Consider the following 22,299-nt stretch of genomic DNA (forward strand, 5'->3'; position numbering starts at 1 on the left):
AGAGGGCAGACACACTTTAAAACAAACTCACAACAACAAAACTATGATATACAATCAGCTTATCAAGTTCTAATTTATTCAATATTGATTGTTGTGTTTCCACTCATGACTCATCTCTGCTTGAGATGAGATATACTGATTCCACAATGTACACTGTGAAACTTTGCAAGCTGGTTTAACTTCCCAAGACTAAGGTTTTACAGCCAGACAGAGACGGTTCAGAAAGGAGACGGCGCACTGACAGCCAATGTCCTGTATCTGTCACATGGGTTCTGCCACTGCAGCGCCTTTTAGGAGACTAGCAGCAGGTCCTGAGTCTGTTCACTGCAATGAGAGAAGTAAACGTGAGACCAATTATTTTACCCAATATTCACCAAAGTAAATAATGGACTAATTTTTAACAAGCCACATATCTTCTGAAAATGTAATTTACTTGGTCTAGCGTTAGCTATACTGAAGATTTAAGCTAACGTTTGTGAACACACTAGCTAACCAATTTCCGTAATGTTATATATGGCTGTTAGCTGTGCAAATATATATAATGTTAGCAATAGAAGATATGTATATATACACATTACACCACACCCACGTAGGAGACAGGAAGTAAATAACATTTCATTCTATTGCCGCCAATTAAGCCCCCAGGAACAGTGCCGGGCTTTGAAGCCAATCTGGGTTTGTCACATGATGCCATTGGGCCCAAAAATACTTTTTTCCCATAGACTTACATTGGGAAAGAGACATCTGTAAATTGTATACATTTTTACATCGGACCAACTTCCTAGTATGAACCCTTATTTAAATCAGTGGGTCCTAAAAGTTGTAAAATGCACTAATAACTGAATCCAGAGTTATTATCCTTCCATCCATGTGAATGATGAGACCCAGCGGCTGGAAAGCTGGGGTTAAAGGAAATGCTAGTGCGTTTGCTCTGTGGGCCCCATGGATGCGGGAGATCCGAGTAATTTTATACTTGTAAATCGACACGACATGAGATTAAAGAGTGGAGCTAAATACAACCCAAACTTTCACGGTCACCTCCTGCTGGCCATACAAAGAATTCAAGTTTCAGGCACTCCAGCGTTGGCTTCACTTTTCAGACCCGGAGGATGCCACTTGGTTCAGCTAAAACAAACACGTATGTTACCCTGCCACATTCTTCTCATAAACTTTACAAGTGTAGGGGGTAGGAAAAGAACATGATTTGCATTGTTTGTATTAGTATCTGAGGAACCAACCGTGAATTAGCTTAATATTTATTAAAATACACACAGCAAGGCTCCATCATGTATGTTTTCTTTAAATCCCTGAAAAAGAATGGTCTCTGGAGAGATTTAATTCAAACGATGCATGCTGGGAAGTCTCCTAATAAAATAACACATTCATTCAAATCAACATTTGAAGTCACACGACTGAAACTCAGAAGAACTCATGTTTCTGACTTCTGAAATGTGTCTGAAAATAGAAAATTTAAGTTTTAACTTTCAACTTTTTTTTTGGTCCTAGATCTCATCTCTAAGTTACCGGTGGAACGGTCTACTCAGCGCTCAAGATTATGAAACTTTATCATAACACATCCTGCCTTGGTCATTTGGGGATACAGCGCAACAGAACATTTTTTCTCCAAGACAGTGGTCTCCTAAAATAAGTTGACAGCTGAGAGAATGTGAGTTTTAAAGAAGCTGAAGGGGTTGTTGAGTGCAACCACCGGCCCCGTGGCTTCCTGTCACACTGCCTACGTGTCACCACTCAGTTGCAGACAATGTGTTGGTTCGCTGCTTGGCCTGTTGTGTTACTGGCTTCATATATGTAATTACACTGACCACTTTTGACAACCACAAAGGGAGAGAAAAGATAGAGGGCTGGGGTAAGAGAGATGGAAAAAAAATACAGATAAAGAGAAGGCGACACACAAAGAGATGAGATGCCATCAAATGTGAATGACGAGCTGAATTTTCAGTTGCAGAATATTGACAATATGACAAAAATAACAAAATGACTGATGGTTTATAACAGATACTGCAGCAGCCTTCAAGTATGGCAGTATGGACCCTTTTAACTGTTAAAAAGACAACTTTGGTTAAACGATATAAAAAGGTGCAAAAATTGGGCTGAGTTGATCAAATGCTTTTATTTGTACCGCACACTTTGTATCAAAAAAGATTAAATAAAGTATTTTCTGTTGTAGGTAATATACATATGTGTAAGTTTTGTCACCCCCACCATATCAGAAATTGGAGAATTAGGAGGAATAACGTTAGGTGTTGGTGACCTCTCATAATAAGCGCTAACTTCGTTAGCTAAAGCTACTTGTATGGCCAAAGAAAAAACATAGAGGAAACTGTTAAAGTGTTCTCTCCCTTTCTACAATTACCAAAGGTGCAATAGTTATAGGCATCTAAATATTTTTAAGTACTCCATTTCTCTTTAATGGATACACTGTTTCTCTATCAAGTGTGTTAGGCCATTAGGCTACTGCAAGCAATCCTGTCAGATCGTCCATCCATTGAGTCAGCATGTAACGTTAGGGGTCGGCCAATCTGGTCCCTTGGGATAATGTTGACTTTCTCAAGTAACACTCACGTTCCATTATATTCCATTATGCCAATAGATCCCCCTAAATCCTACACAGGGATCGTTTAAGGCTTGGTCACATCAGAAAGTAGAGTTCTGGTGGTGTGTCTGCTGGGCTAAATGGTGAACTGATGTAGCTGGCAAGCTTACCGTTAACGTGCTAACCAGCTAGGCTAGTGCTTGTTGGTTACAATGGCTTAGAGTGTGTCTCTATTTTATCTATACTGGGCCATTCCCCTGGCATATGTTCACCATTGTAAACCATTCTGCTTAATAATAATGTACATTAGAGGGAAATAATGCTTTCCCAGCTTGTTAGCTTGTTAGCTTAGCTTGGTCACTAATAGGACAATGCATTTATTTAAAAGAAATACCATCGACGAGGGGATAACTGTCTGTAAAACATTCCTCTTGTGTGTAGCAGTTTATATTCCGACAAAAGAGATGAAATAAAAGTGATTAGGGGAACACAGCTGATAAGCTACAACAGTTTCCTCCTTTTGGTCTCGACATCTTGCTTTTGGTCAAAGGTGCAAATTTGCATGTCCGAGTTCACCCAAGTTGAACCACATATTACATTTACATACTGTGCCTGTGCACAGTCAGCTCAAAGTCCGGCAGTAATGTTTAAGTTTAGAATCCCAAAATGAACCGATGTAGAGTCCAAGATATTTGACTTTGTCTTTGTATAATTAGCAGGAATACAAAGCCAAGAGGAACAGATTCAGAACCAACAACGGAGAATGGCACAGGAAGGAGAAGTTAATAAGATGATAGGAAAGACTGAAGAGAAAAATAATTAAGAATTATTGCTAAAAAAGGCTGAAGATAAAGAGGAAAGGAGAGTGCATAGTTGATTCTTATTTATAGATGAACAGATTGCTGCAGTTAGTGTGTTTGTGGTCGTGCATAACAATCAGAGTGGGGATCTTGGTTTGAGGAAATTCTTGCACAGCAGACACAGAGCAATCTGCTGTGCTTTCATATTACTGCACTCGTCTACACGTCATAGACGGAGCCGCCGTCTGTGATTGCTTTTTTGTGCTGTCTGTTTGTGAAAAGCTATCTGATGCAGTGTGTTTCTGTGGGTGAACGTTTGTGCCTGTGGGTGAGATTCCTTACAGGAGTAGGTGGGTGCTGGTCGTATGCCCTGCAGATCAGTTTGTTAGAGTTGGCACCACAGAAGAGCAGTGGGGCACCAAAGTAAACGGCACATAAAACGAAAAAGTTGGAAAGTGCTCTTATGAGAAATAGTGGCAGATCTTACCGCAGAAACACACACACGCACACGCACACGCACACGTGCAGCGTCTCCTGAATTGACCCCAGTCATTAACACGCTGAAGAAATACTTAAATAAATTAGTCTGTGTTTAAAATGTTACAGCTTGCATGCCGAAGCCACACCTGCATCCTGGTTCGCTGCAGTTTTATATCAACACGTCTCAATAGACTTAGAATAAAGTTAAATAAAGTTCAAATCTATGTGGTGGGCTACAAGTAGGACTATCTTGTGAAATCTCTCACTGAGGATTAAACCCAAAATTATGCAGGACTCAACCTGATGCCATTTTCCTCCGACTGAGGCAAACTATTTCCTAATTGGAATTATGTACTTATGTGATCTCTCTGTAATAACAGGCTGGCTGCAGGAGCGAGGGATTACAGGAGATGGAGGGAAATAGGTGAGAAACTGTGCAGCGTTTGTCTTTGGGAGCCAGCTCGCTCACTTATCCCCACCACCAATCAGCTCGACAGTTAGAAGATTTGTTTGGAGAGACTCTGGATGAGGATTGTTTAAATATTATGAGTCATTTGTGGTTCAACATCCAAAATCCGCCTCAAAACATTGATTCAGCCAGAGGAATTAGCAAACCAAATATATTTCTACTCAATCATGTAAGAGTAGGGATTACTTTAATTCAGTGATTGCCGGAGTAGAAGCTGTTCTTTATTAGCGACATTAGCATTCGAAACGTGCTCTGGCAAGCATCGTATTGTTACTTTTAAGGGACATAGGAAAAACTTGAGAATTTATGGACTAATGGGGTAGTTGCATAAGTGCATAAATTTAAAAAAAGACACATTTAAAGGAATAGTTCAACATTTTGGGAAATTACAGTACATGTGAAGCTACAATTGTTTAGCTTAACGTAGCATTAAGACTGCAAACAGGGGAAACAGCTAGCCTGGCTCTGCTCAAAGGTCTGCATACCACTGAGGAGATTCTTGCTTATTTTTATGTTATAAAGTGAAACATAAGTTTCCGGCCCCTTCCCTACCTCAACGATCCATAACCAGCCGCTGTCTCCTGTCACATATTTACAGTATATCTCAAAAGTGAGTACACCCTTTAGATTTTTGCAAATATTCTGTTATATCCTTTCAGGGGATAACATTATCCTACTGAAACTTTGATATAACTTAAAGTAGTCAGTGTGTTGCTTGAATAACAGTATAGATTTATTGTCCTTTGAAAATTACTCAGTACACAGCTGTTAATGTCTAAACAGCTGGCAACAAAAGTGAGTACACCCCATAGTGAACATGTCCTAATTGTGCCCAATGATGTTGTTTTCCCGCCCTGGTGTCATGTGACTCGTTAGTGTTACAAGGATTCAGGTGTAAATGATAAGCAGGGCTGTTAAATTTGGTGTTTTGGGCACAATTCTCTCTGAATGCTGGACAACATGGCACCTCATGGCAAGGAACTCTCTGAGCGGCTGAAAAAAAGGATTATTGCGCTTCACAAAGATGGCCTTGGCTATAAGAAGATTGCCAACACCATGAAAATGAGTTGCAGCACAGTGGCTAAGATCATACAGCGGTTTTCCAGGACAGGTTCCACTCGGAACAGGCCTCGCCAGGGTCGACCAAAGAAGTTGAGTCCACGTGCTCAGCGTCATATCCAGAGGTTGGTTTCCAAAAATAGACGTGCGAGTGCTTCCAGCATTGCTGCAGAGGTTGCAGAAGTGGGATGTCAGCCTGTCAGTGCCCAGACCATACGCCACACACTGCATCAAATCGGTTTGTATGGCCGTCGCCCCAGACAGAAGCCCCTTCTGAAACCGATGCATAAGAAAGCCCGCAAACAGTTTGCTGAAGACAATGAATCCAAGAACATGAGTTACTGGAACCATGTCCTGTGGTCTGATGAGACCAAAATAAACCTGTTTGGGTCAGATGGTGTCCGGCGTGTGTGGCGGCACCCTGGTGAGGAGTACCAAGACAAATGTGTTTTGCCTACAGTCAAGCATGGTGGTGGCAGCATCATGGTCTGGGGCTGCATGAGTGCTGCCGGCACTGGGGAGCTGCATTTCATTGAGGGACACATGAATTCCAATATATACTGTGACATCCTGCAGCAGAGCATGATCCCCTCTCTTCGGAAACTGGGCCGTAGGGCAGTTTTCCAACATAATGACCCTAAACACACCTCCAAGATGACAACGGCCTTGCTGAAGAAGCTGAAGGTTAAGGTGATGGACTGGCCAAGTATGTCTCCAGACCTAAACCCAATTGAGCACATGTGGGGCATCCTCAAGAGGAAGGTGGAGGAGTGCAAGGTGTCCAACATCCGTGCGCTCCGTGATGTCGTCGTGGAGGAGTGGAAGAAGATTCCAGAAGCAACCTGTGCAGCTCTGGTGAATTCCATGCCCAGGAGGGTTAAAGCAGTGCTAGATAACAATGGTGGTCACACAAAATATTGACACTTTGGGCACAATTTAGACATGTTCACTATGGGGTGTACTCACTTTTGTTGCCAGCTGTTTAGACATTAACAGCTGTGTACTGAGTAATTTTCAAAGGACAATAAATCTATACTGTTATTCAAGCAGCACACTGACTACTTTAAGTTATATCAAAGTTTCAGTAGGATAATGTTATCCCCTGAAAGGATATAACAGAATATTTGCAAAAATCTAAAGGGTGTACTCACTTTTGAGATATACTGTATATTTACATACAGACATGAGAGGTATAGTCGTGGAATGTATCATATAGTCTTCTGGTTATATTTTCTCTTTATAAAGTAGATTTTTGGCCTCACAGCGACTCACCTGTGTTTTCTCACAGTTGTCATACACATGTCTGATATCCGTGTCTGCTAGCATTTGACAAACAGTAGGTGCCACTGTGAGCATATTGTCAGGCAATCAGCAGACAGGTGTTAACGGTTGTAATTAACAGGTGTGATGTCTCTGTGCCTTTGTTCCCATTTGGTAAACAGAAATGTGCATTACCTGCTGTCTTGTCAAAGCAATTGTACTGTATAAATGATGTTTGTGTATACTCGGGGTCAGATACTTGTAGCACACGCTGCAGGTTTTCTGTCCTTTCAACTGAAACTGATTCATTCTTTTGAACACTTTTCTCTTCATTAAATAACACCAAAGCTTCAACTTCTATATTTGTTTATTTCTTATCGGAACTGACCTTCTCAACTGACTCGAGGCAAGAAAGCACCGAAACGTTTCTTATAAGATGTTAAATTATTCTTTTAACTTTAAAATTTCAAAACAAACCAGTTGAGAATTTATGCAATCTCATACAGCAACTCTAAATTCAAGAGGTCAGTTTTGGTCTCCAGGCATACTTTTTTATGCTTTTACTTTTTCCACTGATGCCTTGAGGAGAGCCAAAGCATGAATGTCTGATGTGAGAACTCACATCAGACATTCATGCTTTGGCTCTCCTCCCTTCTACGTGAGGGATGCAATTCCACCTGCCTTAAACAAAGTTCAAGTCAATTTCCCTAATGAAAATGTGTTATTAGTCGTCCATATTTCTCCAGCACAGAGTGTGTGTGTGGAGGAAGGCCTGAGATTTGGTGGAGAGCTGAAGTCGGGCCTGATAAAACAAATGGTACATGATCCCTTTGCACACATACCTACACTGTATGTGTGGCCAGAATTGTGTCAATAGGTGATGAAGCCAGAAGGAAAAAAAGAGAAATGACGGGAAACCCCCCCTCCACTACATTTAGTTTCAAATGACTCCCCAAAAAGAAAGATATCTAGGAGGGCCCTCAGAGAGCGCAGACATCTGCGAAGGCTGTTTGCATAAGTGAAAAATTATCTGCCTCTTGATTAGGATCTGCTCCAAAATTTATTGGGTTCTTCTTTGGCCCGTGCTACACCCTTCCACCACATTTCATGACAACCGGCCAGTTGTTTTTCCATAATCCTGCTGACAAACAGACAAACAACCGACTCGAAAACATAACCTCCTTTTGCTGCTGCACACGTGTAAATCCCATATATTTGGATAAAATTAGTCAGAATCAGTCAATAACAAATAAACAGTCCATGTGTCCTGCAGGATGCCAGTGTTATGCAACACCCATAAAACTGCAAGATGACATTCATATGGTAAAATTCACAGCCGCAGGACAACAGGACCATCAGAGGCTGAGAGATGAGTAATGTCTGTCCTTCATACCACAGACAGAGCCGGGGAACGAGTTCCCCTCACATGATGTTTTCTGACTCACTCACGCCTTAAACTGTTTTCAAATAGAATTTTTAAAAAGTGAATCACAGCAAAATTAGTTCTAAACATAGTGGGAAAAATACCTGGACTTGCCAGTTTAAGGGGTAAACTTTATTTGGGAGTTGCTGAGGAATTAATGTTTGTCTGTCTGTGTTCTGACCGACGGCCACAGTGCAGCCACACGCTCACCTGCTAAACCACTGAGGGAAATGCAAGCCTGCCCAGACAGGTCAGAAAATGTGTTTTTGCAGACATTATTTGGATAGTTTACACATTTGTGGTCATGGCCTCATTATGAAATTCATGTAGCCTACTTTCCTTCACTTTTTCCACAATAATTCTCCCGCCAAATGCTCATTCTTTCCTTCCATTCCTCCTTCTTCCACGCGTATCCTGCACCTTTCCCAAAGACTCTTGCTTTCATAATGTTTAGCCTCAATAGAGTCTGATCCAGTAATTTTCCCTCTCCAGGGTCACGTTGCGTCTGTCGCTTCCTCCTACCTGCCTAACTTGAATTGGCCTTTTATAACCTCCTGCTCCTGTAATGACCTCTCTCTTCAGTCCAAGCCCAGATGTCCTGCACAGGTGGGTTCTGTTAGTCAAAACCCTCGCGCTCAGCTCTGCCGGGCGTGTCCCATCCTGTTTTTCACTTCCCTCTGTTTTTCATGTGTCATTTATCTGGGCTTCTGGCACACTTCACTGCTAATAAATAAACAGGATTATGGCCCTCTTATGTGCATTCATAACATTTCTCAAGAGTTTTGTTGCACCGCATAGATACACAGAAAGGCTGAGGGTGGCTGGTCAGAGCGGGACATTAACCCGTGTGCCTCACTTAAACATCTTTTTATCCGATGTCCTTAGTGGACAAAATGATCCAAAAAACTGCCATTAAATGATTATTATTAATATTTGTTTCCACTTTCACTGAGTAACATTTCTTTAACTAAACTTTAACCATAACTACCAAATATTAATTCATGTTAAGAAAGTTAACTCTTTAAATGCCAGTTTGTTATGAAAAGAAACCACGAACATGTAATTATGTCTGTATAGTAAATGTAAGGGGGATCTTTTATTTCTTCAGTCTGAGATGTCAATGATTAGAAACATTGATTTTGAGGCATTAAAAAAAAACAATTTTATTCATTAAAATAAATCCCCCTTGTTACCTTAGAAAACAAAAATGTCCCCTTCATAAAACTGCTATAAAAAGACTATATATTAATATAATGTTCTAGTTTTTTAACCAACATTAGTTAACAAATATTTTCATTTTCAAAATGTTATCCCATTAAATGCCAGTTTGTTTACATAAAGCCACTGTTTGTTTTTTTATTACATTTTTAGACGCCTCAATCTGGTGGAAAATAGTCAAAAGTACAATTTTGAAGGCAGGGCTGTAGAAGTAAAGCCTGATATAACATATATAATGATTATATGCCGTAATGGCCGAGGGATTCAAAGATTTGGTTTCAATGGGACATTTTTGTCCTTAAGAGTCTGTTTTTTCAGCTACACAGATTATTATAGACTTATTATAGGAGCGGAGGTTGATCTTCCAAAATTGGAGAATAGAACTCCACACCCATGCCAAAATATTTACCATACGCATTAACATAACCAAAGAAGCGAAAAATACAAAACACTAAAATGTCCCTAGTGAGGCACAAGGGTTAACTGTTTAAGACGGAGTGAGAAAAGGGGAAATTACTGAAGTAGCATGGAGGTAAATAGAGGTGATGCGCATGAAGAGAACAGCAGAAAAACGACTTAAGAGAGGAGGGTGACTATTTTTTCCATGCAATCACCCACTCTTTCTCCTTCGCCCTTTCCTGTTGCCAGATTAGAAACAAATTGAAACTACTTGACTAAAGTCTTTAAAAATCTAAAAGAAAACAGTCCCACATTCAACTTTCTTTCCTTTCTTTGTGTTGGTATCTGCCTGTGCAAATTGGACATTAATTATCTGCGCTAGAGGAACAAACCGCCGCTCAGTGGTTCCAGAGTTTACAGCCTAATAAGACCAAATCACTGACTGTCTGCAGCCTCAGCGCCAAAAACATCCAAGACTGCAACATGTGCTTTCTCTCTCTCTCTCTGCTCCATCTGAATTCCCCCTCTTGCTCTTATCTGTTGGCTGGGTGTATCTCCATCTTTATGTCTGCCTTAATGTTTATCTGTCTGTCTGTATTCAGCTGATTCCTGGCATAGCCCGTTCCCCTATTCCGGTTTGTTTACTTTTTGCTTTCACACAGCTATTCACAGAAGTTCTAGCTGAGCCAAATGTGATGTGGTGTTACGTAACTCTCAGATCTACACCATGGGGTTGTTGTTCTGACTAACTTTAACGTAGGTGTACTAAAAACCTTCTAGATTAATGTAGATTGTTTTGGTGTGAGTTGCAGAGTGTTGGAGATATCAGCTGTAGCAGATGTCTGTCTTCTCTCAATATAATGGAACTAGATGCTCTCGGCTTGTGGAGCTCAAAGCAACAAAAATACATTTGAAAAACTCAACAGTAATGTCTCTTTATAGAAATCATGACCCGGTTACTGAAGACAATCCACAGAACTTGTTGTGAGCAGTTTCATGTTGGAACTATTTTCCTTCTATCTGCAGAAGGAAGCGTGCATGTACTCAGCTAACGTTACAGCTGAGCCGGGGAAGACACTATTAATGTTTACATCACAAGCGTCTCGTCCATGAGTACATGCACGCTTCCTTCTGCACAGTGATACGGTTGGCGGGTGTAGTTCGGTAGAAATAAAATAGTTCCTACATGAAACTGCTCACAACAAGTTCTGTGGATTATCTTCAGTAACCGGGTCATGATTTCTATAAAGAGACATTACTGTTGAGTTTTTCAAATGTATTTTTGTTGCTTTGAGCTCCACAAGCCGAGAGCATCTAGTTCCAATATATTGAGAGAAGACAGACATCTGTACAGCTGATATCTCCAACACTCTGCAACTCACACCAAAACAATCTAGACTAAACAGCTCTACAGGTAAGAAGAAAATATGTAGTTTTGATTTTGGTGCGAACTGTCTATTTTAAATGATGGTCAATGTAGTTTGCTCTCATGAACAACTAAATACCACCTCAAGTATTGCTGTTCATGTTTGTCAGAGAGACATTTGGGGCCAAAAAGTAGAGTCAGTCCATGTGTGGAGGTCTTTTCATATCATGCTGCCATGATGGCAAACGGCAGCAAATATTATCAGGTACCTGCTATGAGGCAGGTTTGATGTCCCCGTGCCAGCCTTCCCTCTCCCTCCTCTCTGTCTCTCTGTTTACCCCCAGCTTGTTTTTCTCCCTTCTTCTTTGAAGACGTGGGAGTCGAGGAGAGAGTGAGTTAATACCACAGTCTGATTAAATGCTGGAAAAGAGGGCTGATAGTACGAGAAGGGAGGAGAAAGGGCGAGGGCTAAGGGGGAGGTGGGTGGGAGGGAGTCGGTGGGTAGAAATGAAGGGGTGGGGGGAAGAGAGGTGAGTATAAAAAGCCTTGCTGTGAAGAATTAGGAAATATTCCTGAGGAGAAAATACACACCGAAAGAGATATTTCCAAGACTTCTCACTCCATAATTATCTTTCACGGTAAGTACATTAAAACAATATTAAAGGCAGATTAAAAAGTAGAAATAGTTTACATCTTTTAAACAAACTTTGGCTGATTTGACTGATTTTTTTTTGTATAATGCTGCAACATGCAACAGGCCTATAGTTCTCGTCTGTGTGTGTAAAAAGTGCTCAATGTGTAGCTTCAGGTTGGTTTGTGGCTCGCCCAGCATCATGCCTGTGGCTTTTTCCAATGAGGTGGGCACATTGTGCCCACAGGGAATAAGAACCCACCAGGACCCCTGCTAAGACACAGACAGGCATAAAACTCTGTAGACACTTATGTCAGCACACACACACACACGCGCACGCACATACTACACATCTAGATGTCTTCTGCCAATCTTTGTGAACTTTGGGCCGGAGGCTCTCTGTTTCCGTGCCCACTGCGAGTCTGGGTATGACGCCAAGATATGCCTGAGGGGATGATGATGTTATGAGTGCTGTGTGTGTGTGTGTGTGTGTGTGTGTGTGTGTGTGTGTGTGTGTGTGTGTGTGTGTGTGTGTGTGTGTTGTGTGTGTGTGTGTGTGTGTGTGTATGCATAATGAAAGCTTCTATTGATGGTGAAAAGTAGGGCTACTGAAACGTCCAAATCCCACAAACATAAGATGGGGATGAAAGCTTCTCTGCACTGCAAGCATGTTAATGTGTGTTGTGTGTGTGTGTGTGTGTGTGCGTGTGTGTGTGTGTTGGGCTGCTACACACATATGGCATTACTGTTTGCACAGATGTCACACACCTTACCTGAGGTTACTTGTGCATGTGATAGATTGCAGATGTGTGCAGAGCCACATGGAATACCTGCCTCTTTATAATAATCACATATGATTAATGGGCAGCACCACCTAATGTAAGAATTCCAATATATTATTTCCATGGAAAGTGTAATTAATATTTGTGAACATGAGCTCCTCTCTCTCAAAGCCAGAAACCACAGAAGTCTCAAACGTGTGATGTCATCAAGTATAAGGTCCTGGAGCTGCTCCAGAGACTATAAGTGGGAGATTTTGTGGACCCACAGAATGTTTCTTTGTTAATGAGCTTCATTTTATTCTAGTGTCCTCAGTTCTGAAACAGAAAATGTACTTTTACACCTCAGAACATTCCTCTGGCTCCTCAGTGTCGTCTATAACAACTTTCCCTAACTCATCGTCCTATGGAGCCGTTCTTTATACTTGATGACATCACACAGTAGAGTTTTAGACCTCTAGCTTTTCTGATAATATGTTTGGACTGTCTTAGACCAGAGAAATCACATGTATGAATTTAGAAAATAGGCGTAGCTCCTTTTTAAAGTTAAGTCTTTTTGGCAGTTAGACAGCTTTTCTGTTATTTGCCTGCAAACTGAGGTTCCAACTTTTAAGTGGTGTTCGTGGATTGGTCCTGACTTAAGTCCAGCGCTCTAAATAGTCCGTTGGACACTTTTTTTATTTCTGTGAAAATCTGCTTTTATGAATATATATAACTTTGGTTTGTGCCACGTATAAATTCTGCAGCAACATGCCAGCACGTATAGATGTAGACTATGTGTACGGGTGAAATGAACAAAACCTCAGGCACAGATTTAGAAACTTTACCACCTTCAGCCCTCTATCCCTGCTTGTGGTTCTGTCTTGTTTACCCACAGTTCCAAAATCTTAACCACTTTCTCTCTATTTTTTGTTATTTTTCACCTTCTGTTCCTATCTAACTCGTACTTTGCGACTCACTGAAAGACCTTTTTGTCTTCTTTTCCCGCAGACAGGCAGATAAAACAAGCCCCAGGATGAGGAGCCTTCTTCAGTTTCTGGCAGTCTGTGCTGCGGTCTCTTTCTGCGTCTGCTATGGTACAGATCCCTGCGAAAACCTCACTTTTCCATCATTATCTCTTCATAACATATAACATATCCCATTTATCATCATTTATGATTAACCCGGTTCCATGTTTTTCCCATAGAGTCTCATGAAAGCACAGAATCCGTTGAAGGTGATTAAATGTTGTCTCTCGCTCATGGAAAAACATGCATGCAATTCTAACAAATGTCACATCGCCTGCTTCACAATATATTGTATTTAATGTGAAACACTGCATGAAAAAACATGTTTCATGCACTTATCAATTTTGAGAGTGTGTCTTCCATAACATGTCTTCTTTCAGACTAGTGGAAAGCAAACATCCAAAAATACACATTTAGGAGTTTATTTTATTCACTTTTATTCTAAATTCAACAAAAGGTAACGTCACATGATGCCTCATCTGCATATTCAAACATAACATTTCAGAAAACTTGTAATACATGTAAGTACTCACCCCGCCCTTTCATCTCACCTGGCCCACCTCAGTTGCATGATGGGCATGCCTTACCTGAATAAATTGATTTTTGTCAAGTAAACATTTGTGGTTCCAGATTTGTTTGTGCCTCCAAACCAAGCCAACTCGTTCATCACGCCACAGAGGGGTAACGTATACAACCCACCCAGAGGGAACGGCCACAACTATTACAACTTCATGAGGTAGGAGACACAACCCCAGACATGCATACACAGCACATATGCCTTCATATTGAACATATGTAAAACCACAAACCCGCAGAGACAGGCACACACATTATAGTAGGGCATTAAGGCAAAACCTAATTAGACTATTAACGTCTACATATGCTCGACACAAAGACTAAACGGTAGAATGCACGAAGAAGAAAGGCAACCAAACAAAGACCCAAGCTGTTTCTGATTACATTCCTCTTCCTCCTTCTCACCATTCTTCCCTCTAACTGTCTGCCTGTGTGTGTCTGTCCCCTCTCGTCCAGGACGATAAAGTCTCCAGCGGAGAGGCGTGCAGAGACCTGCGAGGACTACTCTCCCTGTCGCCTCTACGCCTATCGCAACGGCTTTCAGCAGGCCTACCAGAGATACTTTGCTGCTCGAAATCAACCCCAGAGACCAGCCGGGACTCGTCGATACTAAACAGAAAGTATCTGCAGAATTATCATTATCGTCTGGGAATGAAGGGCGTCCCTTCATTCCACATATCACAACTTTTATATAATTTATGTGATTGTTTTTGTGGCCTCTTCTGGATGTGAAATGAATCCTAGAAGAAAAACACATTTTTATAAACAGCCAGTGTGGCTCACAACCCATCATTACACACGTGTAGACATCCATGGCCCTTCTCTTTGTGTAATCTCAGGATAACTTTTATCCACTATTATCACACCTTCACAGCATTTATGAGCTTTATCCACTTATGTATCCAGGCCAGCACTGCTCTCAGTGATTGTTTCCATCGCTTTGAAAAACTCAAATAAAATCCCCTTGAGTGGGTTTCTTTCCTCAATCCTGTTTGTGCGATTTCTTTGCCACATGTGTGAGAACACTTGGTCTAATTACTGTGACACTCGAGATGAAATGAGCTGAATCTACAGCTCCATGTGTGTTAAAGACCTGGAATAGTGTTGAATGTGTCTCAGGTTAAGTGAATATTTTCTTATTTGTTCTAGGAGATTAACATAGAGACTACAGAACAGCCAGGGAAAAGATTTAACAAATAACTTTATTCATAAAAACAGATTTTTTTGTAACATGTCATTTAAAATATTGGATATTGTTTTTCTTGTCCAATGGCTCTTGAGATCATTAATGGGTTTGGAACGAGGAACACATCTGCTGTACACATTTGTGTTTGTTAGAACTACAACTCGAGCTGCAGTTTTCAGCTTCTCAAATATGGAGATTTCTTTCTTTTCTCTGTTTTTTTGGTCTTTTTATCATAATAAACTGAATATTTTTGGGTTCTGGGTAAAACAAGACATTTCAAGACATCACCTTGAACTCACTATTTTCTGACATTTTATAAACCAAACAATTAACCGATTCATCTAGAAAATAATCTGCAGATTAAACGCTAATATAAATCATCGTTAGTTGCAGTTGTGAGTTCATTGTTCCTCATTATTAGGCCATGTGAGTCGCTTGAAGAAATATTTTTATGGGACTACTAACAACTCATAGACATCGGAAACATGACAAAGAGCCACAAACTGCACGCTCACAATCCAAAAAGGTTCTGAGCCACTAGTTTCCGAAAGTATCTTAAAAGTACCTCAACACTGCACTGAATTACAGTACTGAAGTAAGTATTTAGTTAGTATCCACCACTGGCTTGTTGAGAGGTTAAACAAGGACCCACGTTGCTGCTGACTTCAATATGTGTTGTCAAGATCTGGATGTCATAATGGATGTTGTTGTTTTCATGTTGCCACAAGGCCGCAAAAGTGCACAATTAAAGTTGTACTTAGGTTGAATCATTAAAGTCTGTCAAGGCGCTGACATTGACCGAGACAGTCAAATTACACACCATATAAAACTGTCAGGAAAAGCAACAAGTCATAACTTAAGGAAGGTCTGTCGTATACTGCATTCAATTTACCAAAAACTAAATAATTAGATTATTTTTTTTACATGTTCTGCTTCCACTGTGTGAAGCTTTCCTCCACTTTATCGGCAAACTACCCTGTTTTTTTTCAAATTACCCATTCACAAATCTTCTAAATGTTGCTTCATTTCTGTAGGAAATCGCTGCGGTTTGCAATAAAAGAGATGGCCCCTGTTTTAAAATTATGTCACATAATGTGGGACGGCGGTTTCTCCGTTTCAGTTTGTGTTACATGCCTTTCTCTGCTGCTGCTGCTGCTGCTGCTGCTGCTGCTGTTGCTGCTGCTGCTGCTGCTGCTGCTGCTGGCTGCTGGCTGCTGCTGGCTGCTGGCTGCTGCTGCTGCTGCTGCTGCTGCTGCTGCTGCTGCTGCTGCTGCTTCTGCTGCTGCTGCTTCTGCTGCTGCTGCTTCTGCTGCTGCTGCTTCTGCTGCTGCTGCTGCTGCTCTGTGACCTAAATGTATAAGTGTGTGGGTGTAAAACTCTGACCTCTCCAGGCTGCACGCTGGCATTGCATTCCTAAGATTTCATTAAATGTTTTATTGCTGACACCAGGAAGTCCGTTGATGTGATTCCACATCATTCTGCATCTCTGTTTAGTGTTTAAGCAGCTCAAATGACGGAAACAAGGTGTCAGCTATCTTTCATTGAAAGACGCATCCAATGGCTGATATCTGTGTTTGTGAGTCGCCCACATTTGTTTATTTCCACGGAAGCCCTGAGAGGCAAGTTGGGCATTTATTTAATGTTATAAGTTGTTTTCTCTCCTGTGTTTATGAATTAAGAGCAGATGCAAAAAATGTTTTTCCTCGATAATCTTTCTAAGTTCCTTAAAAAACTTACCAAGTGTTTGTTGTAATACTCACATATGTTGTGTGTTAGCAAGTTATGTAACATAACTGTCATGTCTTTTTGTATAACTTGCTCACACACAATATTATGGTTAGCATGCAAAGAGAAATTAAAATTCACCTGGAAGAAAAGATGAATGCCTACACACAGTCTCTGTCTCTGATCAAACAGTTTATGCTATTACAGTTGATATATACCGCGTGAACTCAGAGCAAATGTTCTGTAGTAGTATTTGTATTCTCACTGTGGCTCCACATCATTTAAACCAGACACTGAAAGTGGTTGCTAAGTTTAGCTTATTCCTTATTCCTTATTCCTTTAAAGTTTAAAGGAATGTATAGTTAGTATAAGCTAAACTAATAAATCTTTTGAAATCATCCATTACATTTTTTTTAATTAATTAATCAATCTTCTCGACTGACTGAGCGTTATTTTGTCCAAATTACATAATAATAATAATAATAATGATGTTCAGCTCGCATCAAAATATGTAATTGGCTTGTATGCTTTAAAGCAGCTAGTTAAAAAACGTTACAAAGCTCCCCCTGTTCTGTTTCTGTCTCTGTTACCTCTGTCACGTCCTTTTGCACTAAGACAAACACAAATACTGATGAAGATAAGAAACTGGAATACAGGACAACAAAGTGTTTTATCTGTGAGAGTCTGTGAGAGTCTTCTCTGACTACATACTCCACTGCTGTGAACATCAGCAAGAAATCAACCCCAAGTCTCCACAGAAATGTGCAGCGAAGGCTTGTTGTTGGGCTGCATGATGTAATGTTTAAAGCAGTGGTTCTCAACCTTTTATGGGCCAGTGCCCCCCTATCCATTATCCAGGTCCATTACCGCCCCCCATCAAATAAAATGTAGGCTTCCTGTTTGTCTCCCTGAATTCTAATGTTGATTATTATTCTGTTTGTATTATTCTAATTATTATTCTTAGTATATTAATTTAGTATTTCAATTCTTATAATATTTTTCTTATTATTAGGTTGCTATATTATGTTATTATAAAAACTAAAATTCTCTGAGATTGAAGTTACATAACACAATTTCAAAATAATAATAAATATTATATTATTGTCAAGTTATTTTACTTGTAAAAGTAGGTGTCAGTCCGGACTAAGATTTATTACCTGATGTATTACAAAAATAACAAGACAGAAAAAAATCGATGTGGAATATCTTTGATCTCTTATAATGAACTTTTCGTTTAATTAAACCAACTCCATCTGAAACAGACGTGTTTTTTAATAAGCAATAGACCTTAAAGAGAAACTCAGAACCAAGAGTTATAAGAGTGTCTGAGAGAAAGGTAACATGACAAGAGTGTTGGGAGCGAGAGGTGGTTTCAGGACTCGGGACAGCACCACGACGGTCCATAGAGAAGAGCTGCTGCCATCTGCTGTCCACAGCGGGACACATCAAATGATGGCTGGAAACTTGTGGAGAGAGAGAGAGAGAGAGAGAGAGACTGTGGAAATATTTAAAGACATTGAACATTGTGCAATATAATGTCAGTCAGCAGCTTCAGTACAAAGAGCCCCAACTTTTATGTATTTTTACATAGGCAGGGGGATAACTTAACTTCATCCTTAATAGTTCCCACTTTAGTTTGTGTGGTGTGGTGTCAGTTCAGGTGATCAGGATTACTACACAGATGTGGAAATGAATGTACATTTAAAAATAATTTCTATAGCTTGACGGGTTGTTTTGATCATAAAGTAAAATACTATATTGTTCAGTTCCAGATACCTGTGACTAAATGTTGTGCCTTTGTAGACACACTGTGATGTGTATGTTGTACACATGTGTAAATGATCAACTGAGGCATAATATTGTTGAATTTGCACTTATTTTTCTTAAGAATCTTCAGGTTGTTCATAATGTTTTGTAAAAGATAGTTTATTAAATGTGAACATTTTCAGAATGTACTTGTACTTTTTTGTACTGAAACAAATGCAGAGTTGTTGTTATTTATAGGTTATTATGCTGTCGTTTTACTGGTCCGGCCCACTTGAGATCAAATTGGGCTCCATGTGGCCCCTGAACTAAAATTAGTTTGACATCCTGGTCTAAATGAAGAGGGAAAGCACCTTTGGAGATCCCCTGGTGTAGCTAAATCCTGTAACAGTTGTTGAGCTTGTGAGGGGGGCATGTGTTTGGAAAAGATGTCATAATGAAATAAAAATTGAAAAAATATTTAAAAATCCAATAAATTCTGTTCCAAAGATTTAACTCGGCCACCGGTTTTAACAACTGTAAGAACGCCAAATTCTTTCTCATCATGGGTGAGTCGTTTCTTTCGAATGTAGTGTCAAACCTGTTTGACTTCTCCTCACACTGAACAAGGAAATGTTGCCTATTTTACTGGAATAAGACACATTTGAAAACCTCTTATTATATTATATTATAAATGTTACTTAAAAAAGTAAAAGTTCAGAAATATTAGCAAGAAAATTAACTTCAACAGAGAAAGTATTCATTATGCAGAGCAGCCCTTGTCAGTGTTATATATAATATATTATTGAATCATTGTTATTGATGCATTAACATGAAAGTTTTAATGTTGTAAATTATCAAGGTGTCACTAATATCAATGTTTATTTGTATAGAGACAGGTATGTAGCATAAACCTATGCCACACCACATTATTCATTTGCAATGCCAGTCCCTAGATGGGCCTTTAAAATACATAAAACTCAACAAGAAATACATAAGAGACTTAGAACTCAAAAACCCAAACTCAAAACAAAACAACAAGAAGCACCAGCTCATTCATGACTGCATCACTGATCCCTCTTTACAAAATGTTTGAGTTTGAGTGTAAAATGATTCCAGTCAGGATCCAGTTTGAGTTCTGTAACAAGGCTTTATATGTTATAAACTGAGGAGCATATGTTTTGCATGTAAATTATTTTGCAAAACATTTAACTAGCAACTGTGTCTGTTAAATAACTTTAGAGGAATAACAAATACAATATTTTCCTCTGAAATGTACAGTGGAAGTATAAAGTAATATCAAATGTTAATACCAAAGCACAAGTAGCTCATAATTGTACTACTTTTCACATGTTATTGTTTGTTTTGAAATTGCAGAGTAACTTTTAAACAATCATTCTAAATGTGCTCCAGCATTCTGCCCCACACCCCTCCTTTCCTTTCTTGTGTAACTGGTTTGTCTTCAGTCTAACCTTGGGAATTTTCATTGCGACATCATGAAACAAGCCTTTATAAGACTCCAGTCACGCAGCCTGCGCTGAGACCTTGTGCATGTGTTCCCAGTGCTACGACAGAAATTATTTCGCCATCATGGAGCAGGTAACGTTTGAGAAGGAGAACCGTGAGCGTATCCAGGCAGTGGTGAATTCATTTGGATCAGCAGGGGGGTCTCTATTACAGCCAGGCCGGGTTCTGATGGGACAGGGACGCCTGATGAAGCAGGGTCGTCGGAAGCCCGAGCCTAAAATGTTCATCCTCTTCAACGATGTGCTGGTGTACGGCAGCATTATTCTGAATGGCCGCTGGCACAAAAAACCGAAGGTCATCCCTCTAGGTGAGCAACTCTTCTGCTTCTCCTCTGGCTGAGCAAAACACTTGATCCAGTCAGACAGAAAATGTCCCCTGAAGAGAAGGACAATGATCAAATAGCACTTGTGTCTATAACTCCGTACAAGCTATAGTGACCAAGTATTTGTTATTATTTTGGTGTTGCCTTTTCACAACTTTGCATTCGTGTCCAGGAGTTTTAAGATATAGCAATACAATGCAGGTAAATGGAATTTCATGTATGCTGCACAACACAAACCACTTAACCACTTAAACTACTTTCAACTGAGCAAATTGCAGTACGGTGTTTCTGGATATACCCATTACCAGTTTGTTTGTGAGTTTGTTTAATGTCATTTTTAATGCTTGGAAAACCTCAAATCTAAATTATATTTACTTTCATTGCATTGATGCAGCTGAAGACGTTTCAAAGGTGGATATCTCAAACCTCAGCCTGTAAAACAAAATGATCAGTAGAGCTAAATATCACCAGAGTCAGAACATGTGTTGATTTGACTGCATTATAGTCTTTCTGGACAAGCATGTTGACCATACCATAGCATCCATGTGTTTTTGTTATTAAAATGCCATCTTCACGGTCATTTCAGAGGGCATCCAGTTGGAGGACATGGAAGACAGTGAAGGATTGAGTAACCAATGGCTGATACGTACACCACGAAAGTCGTTTTTTGTGTCCGCCGATTCACATGAGGGGAAGCAGGCCTGGATGCAACACATCAAAGACTGTCGGTCAAACCTGCTTCAGGGGGGCGGCAGCCAACCTGATTTCAAGTTTGCTGTCACATGGATCCCAGACCAGGCCGCCTTCAAATGCATGCGCTGCTTCAACAATTTTACTCCAACCAAACGCAGACACCACTGCCGAAAATGTGGCTTTTTGGTCTGCAATACATGCTCCAAGCATCGCACCGTGATCAGCCACATTCACCCCACAAAGCGATTGAGGATCTGCCGTCTCTGCCAAGCTCGGAATGAGGAAGATGAGAAGTCTTGCATGAGAGGAAACAACACAGGGAATAGCTCAGAGGAGGACAATGAGGCAGCATCCAGTGATGAAGAAGTGGAAGAGGAGAAGACACAGAATGTTTGCAGCAGCTGGTGCAACTCACAGAATTCCACCTGGAAACAAATAGACACCTATGATTACCCAAGACCAATGCATTAGCGGCCCAAATAAAAACATAACGACATCAAGACTATTACAGTCTCTCAGACATTTTCACCATCAGTAAGCATTATATTTTACAAAGACCTGTATTATAACAATGGACTTTTGGGATGGATTATGGTGACGCAAAGCTGATCCAGTTAAATACAATGGAGACGAGTTAGAAGTCAATAGAGAAAATTCTTAAAAAGATAATTGTATGTATTGTATATATGCCATATGCTGTGATTTGTGCACTTTTTACATTTCTTGATTCATGCAACACTTGGAGTCACAAGGCACCTTTATCTTTGTCAGACGATGTTGAGAAGAACAGGTTATTCAGGCATGTGTCGGTCACTGTTTATTTAGGCTTATGAAAAAGCATTTGTATGTCTACTCTTTTATTTAGCTTTGAAATTATCCAAAAAAACAATAAAGCACTTAGAACAACTCTGTTGTAATTATCTAATTATTCAGAGTCATGTACACATACACCGATCTTTTTCTGTCACGATTCTGATACATTACATACATTTCTTCCTCAATTTAAAATCTGGATAACTCCATTGCGTTATCAAATAAATAAATAATTATGAAACGTCACATGAATTCATTAGAATAAGATA

General features: G+C 40.0%; 1 protein-coding gene and 1 pseudogene across 2 annotated transcripts; both read left to right on the forward strand.

Annotated features, from left to right (window-relative positions):
* The first annotated feature begins 11,557 nt into the window (after nucleotides 1-11,557).
* On the forward strand, nucleotides 11,558-14,979 carry mgp (matrix Gla protein). Of its 2 annotated transcripts, none has more exons than XM_029438100.1 (5): nucleotides 11,558-11,666; nucleotides 13,429-13,514; nucleotides 13,625-13,654; nucleotides 14,076-14,181; nucleotides 14,478-14,979. In XM_029438100.1, the coding sequence occupies exons 2-5, from the start codon at nucleotides 13,454-13,456 to the stop codon at nucleotides 14,632-14,634; spliced, it is 354 nt and encodes a 117-aa protein (XP_029293960.1). In that variant the 5' UTR covers nucleotides 11,558-11,666; nucleotides 13,429-13,453; the 3' UTR covers nucleotides 14,635-14,979. The 2 variants fall into 2 exon arrangements, with proteins under 2 accessions (XP_029293960.1, XP_029293961.1); XM_029438101.1 differs by having other exon boundaries at nucleotides 11,605-11,666; nucleotides 13,433-13,514.
* Nucleotides 14,980-20,265: 5,286 nt separating this feature from the next.
* On the forward strand, nucleotides 20,266-21,700 carry LOC115011829 (pleckstrin homology domain-containing family F member 2-like; annotated as a pseudogene).
* The last annotated feature ends 599 nt before the right edge of the window (nucleotides 21,701-22,299 follow it).

Source organism: Cottoperca gobio, chromosome 8, assembly GCF_900634415.1.
Source record: "Cottoperca gobio chromosome 8, fCotGob3.1, whole genome shotgun sequence".
Lineage (NCBI taxonomy): Eukaryota > Metazoa > Chordata > Actinopteri > Perciformes > Bovichtidae > Cottoperca > Cottoperca gobio.

Excerpts from the sequence above, each read along its gene's own strand:
- mgp (XM_029438100.1), top strand. The coding sequence starts at position 13,454 with ATGAGGAGCCTTCTTCAGTTTCTGGCAGTCTGTGCTGCGGTCTCTTTC. Across the intron at positions 13,515-13,624 it reads CTCTTTCTGCGTCTGCTATG|AGTCTCATGAAAGCACAGAA; the intron begins GTACAGATCCCT and ends TTTTTCCCATAG. Across the intron at positions 13,655-14,075 it reads AAGCACAGAATCCGTTGAAG|ATTTGTTTGTGCCTCCAAAC; the intron begins GTGATTAAATGT and ends TTGTGGTTCCAG.